General features: G+C 36.0%; 1 protein-coding gene across 1 annotated transcript; it reads right to left on the reverse strand.

Annotated features, from left to right (window-relative positions):
• Nucleotides 1-1,365: 1,365 nt before the first annotated feature.
• Nucleotides 1,366-4,015, reverse strand: LOC136229571 (uncharacterized). Its single transcript, XM_066018445.1, has 6 exons — nucleotides 3,790-4,015; nucleotides 3,438-3,518; nucleotides 3,143-3,326; nucleotides 2,436-2,784; nucleotides 2,018-2,185; nucleotides 1,366-1,714 (listed from the first exon to the last, which is right to left on the reverse strand). The coding sequence occupies exons 1-4, from the start codon at nucleotides 3,900-3,902 to the stop codon at nucleotides 2,437-2,439; spliced, it is 726 nt and encodes a 241-aa protein (XP_065874517.1). The 5' UTR covers nucleotides 3,903-4,015; the 3' UTR covers nucleotides 1,366-1,714; nucleotides 2,018-2,185; nucleotide 2,436.
• Nucleotides 4,016-4,718: the final 703 nt, after the last annotated feature.

Below are 4,718 nucleotides of genomic sequence, written 5' to 3' on the forward strand. Positions count from 1 at the left end.
CGACTATATTTCTTTCTTATTATCAGGTCATTAGGGTCGGCTATGTTGAGAACCGACTCTAAAAGGGTCACTAGCGTCGATTACACAAGAAACCGACGCTAATTGACATTTCAATGCCTTCAGTTAATTCAAAACCGACCCTATTATTTAAATAATTGGTGTCGGTTTTTTAAAAACTGACGCCAATGACTCTAGCCTCCCTAAATTTTTGATATTTAGGGTCGGTTTTAACAAATAACTGAGGCTAATAAAGTTTTATTGAAGTCGGTTATTTGAATAACCGACTCTAATGACCTTTAGCTACGGTTCTTATTGACAACCGTAACTAATAAGGCGTAGCTATAGGTCATTTTTGTACTAATAAGCCATTCGCCTACTCAACCTGAGCAAAGAGGAAATGGACACAACACTGACCAAGTAAAGACCAATGATATTCTACACTACACTCGATCAACACTTGTGCATGTTAGGTACACTAATGCTCAGCGTCATTCGTATGATTCTTCACTACTCAGGATGTACTATCAATCCTATGCACGAATGACGGACTCGATTACTTGGATTGGGAAGTCTCTTGAGTTTTTACTCAGTATGCTCAGCGCCCACATCAAAATCCCCGCTTCAAGTATGAACGATGGCATGCAGGTCTTTACGGGTCTAAGGGAAAGTACGAGTCACATGCAACAGTACTCCACCATATTGACTCGTGCTGTCCAATAGGGGATATTCTATGCTCCTCCCCTTCCGTCCAATGATGCTGGCAACACTACAAGAAAAAACGCTATCACCAACGCAAGTATTTGTCGGTGATTGCGTAATTTGCGTCGGTGATCGTGATCACCGACGGTACACCGATAGATAATGATGTGTCGGCGTTGACCTCGTAGGTAAGTAGTTGCGACAATTTTTTACCGACACACGAAAATCACCGATATTATTTTCAATCGGTGTTTCGCGTCGGAAATTCCGACTACTTTTAGTAGGTGACTTCCGTCGGACGTCCCGACTACATCACCGACCCATGTGTCGGTGATCTATTTTTTTAATATTAAATTAAAAAATTTACCGACAGATATTGGTCGGAAATTGTGTCGGAAATTATAAATTATCTTCAAAATCATTTTTATATTTTCTTTTTAGTCACTTTATTTGGATTGAAGGAAGCTCATATATATATATATATATATATATATATATATATATATATATATATATATTATAAAATTGCATAGAGATGTATACAAAAATTATACTCGAGATAATCATGAAATTATGAAATGAATGTAATTGTTACATGAACTAAGAGAGCAAATGCACACTTAAAGTTTTATGTACATATAAAAACAGTTTTGAAAAAGCTTCAAGTCCTGTCAACCTCTAGACACATGCTATTATCAGTATTTCCACTGCCTAGTTATAATGCAAAAACACATGTTGGAGCCCCCACTGATATTAGCATAACCCACCAAATTAATTGGACGTGAGTTACGCCTTTGTTTACAAATAGCTTGAACTAATGCCTAAACATCCTAACATAATAAAATGGATAGTACCTGAATTTTAACATCACTAACCAAACTATTCTATATGTCTAGTCTCAGTACTTGGCATGTGCCTCTTCTTCCACATGTTATATCATGCCTTTGTTACTAGCACCAAACTTCCCACATAACTCCTCAGTATAATCAGAACTGCAGAATGGTGGTTGTTGAAGCTGCCATTATGAGGATCGTAGAATGTCAGCATAATAGTCTATGGTCAGTTCATAATTAACATTATAAACATAAGAAATGGACTCAAATTGGTTCAATGCGAATTGACTTGCTTTATTTGCAAAAGACACATGCACACATTGCTAATCAAGATATTTTCTTTATGAGGAGATAAAATAAACTTACTATGTTAAAAACTAAATCACACGAATAAACAAAGATATCTCAAACACCATAAAAAATTCAATGCTTAATTGACTAGATAGATACCATAAAAATTAAAAGCACAAACAACTAGAACTTACACAGATTTTCTTGTATTTGAGATATGAAGCCATTCCTCTCGCACACCCTAAGTGATTAAACCCTTCACAATTACGAGTTGAGCATAAAATCCCCTCAACAGGGTAGATAATTCATCCTTTGCATCTTCCATCATCAGATTTGCACACATTTTCTCCAAATTATATTGCCTGTCAATAATAAACAAATAATTACTCAAGTGACAAGCCCAATATTTTTAAATCAAGCTCAAAGCCACTTTGATGGAAATCTAGGGCCACAGACACAAAATTATATATAGATCTTAATGCTTAATGTAAGGCACCATAAACAGCTTAAAGCCCAATTTTATTAAGAATTTCATCCAAACCTCCATATCAGACTGAAGCACCCACTTTTATCCGTGTAAGAAGAAGAGGTAAAAGATCTTTTGTTTGTTACCTTAACCAGTTGGAGACGATTTAAATATGAAAATCAGTAAATGGGAGATGTGATTTCCTTCCTCGTCTTTAACTTCCTCCAATAACCATACAGCTGGGTTGCCCTTGAATGCAGAGTCTGCGAATGCATGCATCCGATTACAGCTCAAAATCAATCCGTAGTTGTATTTATACCACAAAGAGAAAAGAGATTGAGGAAGTACCACAACATCCTCTAGAGCTTCAACCAAAGTCTTCTTTGCTTTGGTATATATGGAATACATAATGACATATACATGTGGATTGGGTATATGAAAGAAAGAACTTGTCAATTCAGACTTTTCACATTCACAAGACACGATAGAACTGTCCTAAATAACATGACAATAAAATGCAATGTATTAAGAATATTATCCTTCACACTGAATAGTAATTAATCATAATTTAGAGACAATTATGTAAGTTATGTAATTTCTGATTAAATCTTTCTTTTTTTTCTTACAAAACATGAAAATGAACTCACTTTTTTAAAATCTCAAAACTGACATATAGCTTTTTTTTGCTGCTCATGTCCGATGTGCATCTAAGACAATTAATTGCAATAATATCCTCTGGTTTTACCAAATTGGAAAGATCATAAACAGCTAAGGTGAAACAAAAAGACATTATTCACCAACAAGAGAGGAATATATCTGTACACTGTTATTTGATCAAAATAGAAAGTTATACCTTACACACTTTGCAACTTATAACAAGAACTAGAGGTCCTTCAGATACTTCTGCAACTTCTATTTTTACAAGTTGCTGCTTCCCCAAAAGGCGAATATTGATCATGTACATGTTCGTATCTTCATTCTCAATAGACACATCCATACCCATAATAAGGACTGATGCATCTCCCATAACTGCAATTCTTTTTGCATCATGCAATTCAACAGTACGATAATCAAGAAACTTTGAACACAGTTCGTTGGAATTAATATTAGTAGTCCTTATAAAGGGGTTGTGTGTTTGCAAGGAATACCTGCATATTTGCCGGTTGTTTAAGTTGTTCCTGTCAAAAGTAATTTCCTTTCTACTACTTTCCATGGATAAGCCCTGTGAACTAAACCAAATTTTTGTAGATGCAGTTCATATAAACCAAAAATCGAAAATTTACATTATTAAGCCACGAGTGATGCACAATTAGCTAGCAATTTCAACTCAAAGCAGTAAAATATTATCTTTTATTCAACTTTAATTTTCACAAACATAACAAGTGCATAACAGAGGAGAGGTTATGACCTAAATACTTCAAACAATATCAAAGGAAAGCAACAACCATAACAAACCTGAAATTAAAAGCAAGCACAAACCAGAAAAGGCGAGATCTGTACCTGAAGAGTAGATCGAGCGCAAGCACATCTCCTTGAGGCAGATCGAGAAAATGGAGAAGAGAACCAGAAGAGAAAGAAAATATGGCGCACAGGGAGGGATGAAGGAGGTACATGAGCAGTGGCTTTGGTGTTGGTGGCAACCGGCGCCAGTGTTGGTTAAGGCGAGGAGAAGAGCAAGAGAGGAGAGGGTGGGTGGTGGGCGGCGTTCCAAAATAAGATCGGGAAAACGATATGAAAGGGTTAGGGTTGAAGGCTGACAAAATGTCTTTATATATTAAGTTATTTTCTTTATTTTTTATGGAAATAAAATAACTTTAGTTTTATTTTTTTAATATTATAATCACCGACACATATTATGTCGGTCAATAGACATAATTTGTTGGTGATATTGCCGACGTTTATAGTCACCGACAATATATGTTGGTGATTGGAGCAGAAATTATTCCCCTAATAATCACCTACACATTATAGGAAAGTGTAGGTGAATGTGTAGGTGATTTCCGACATATTAATTTTCTCGGTATTCCGTCGGTAATTCCGACACAAAAAGTTCGTTGGTCAGATGCGTCGGTGATAGCGATTTTTCTTGTAGTGCAAAACGGGGGAGAAAGATAAAGCTAAGCAGCCAGCTGACGGAACTCAATGTCAAACTCAGCAGAAGCCTGGTTCAACTTCTGCTGTCCCGGGCAACCAAAGTCAGCAACAAAGAACAGCCAAGCCCAAAGCCAAATCTAACCAAGTTCAAGCCAATATCAAGAAATAGATCTAGAACTAGACTTAGCTTGAGACTTGTAATTTTGTATCTGGCATGCTTTATCTTTGTTGAGCTAACTATCCATATAAGCATCTTTTCCTACAAACTGTCTGTATATATGCGATGCTTACTTGCTGTGTTTATATGCTGATCTTTGTCATGTAACTACCCATTG

Source organism: Euphorbia lathyris, chromosome 5, assembly GCF_963576675.1.
Source record: "Euphorbia lathyris chromosome 5, ddEupLath1.1, whole genome shotgun sequence".
Classification (NCBI taxonomy): Eukaryota; Viridiplantae; Streptophyta; class Magnoliopsida; order Malpighiales; family Euphorbiaceae; genus Euphorbia; species Euphorbia lathyris.

Bases quoted from the DNA above. Each gene is read 5' to 3' on its own strand.
- LOC136229571 (XM_066018445.1), bottom strand. From the start codon at position 3,902: ATGTACCTCCTTCATCCCTCCCTGTGCGCCATATTTTCTTTCTCTTCT. The intron at 3,519-3,789 runs GTACAGATCTCG...AATTTGGTTTAG, and splicing joins GCGCTCGATCTACTCTTCAG to TTCACAGGGCTTATCCATGG. The intron at 3,327-3,437 runs GTATTCCTTGCA...TGATGCAAAAAG, and splicing joins AACAACCGGCAAATATGCAG to AATTGCAGTTATGGGAGATG.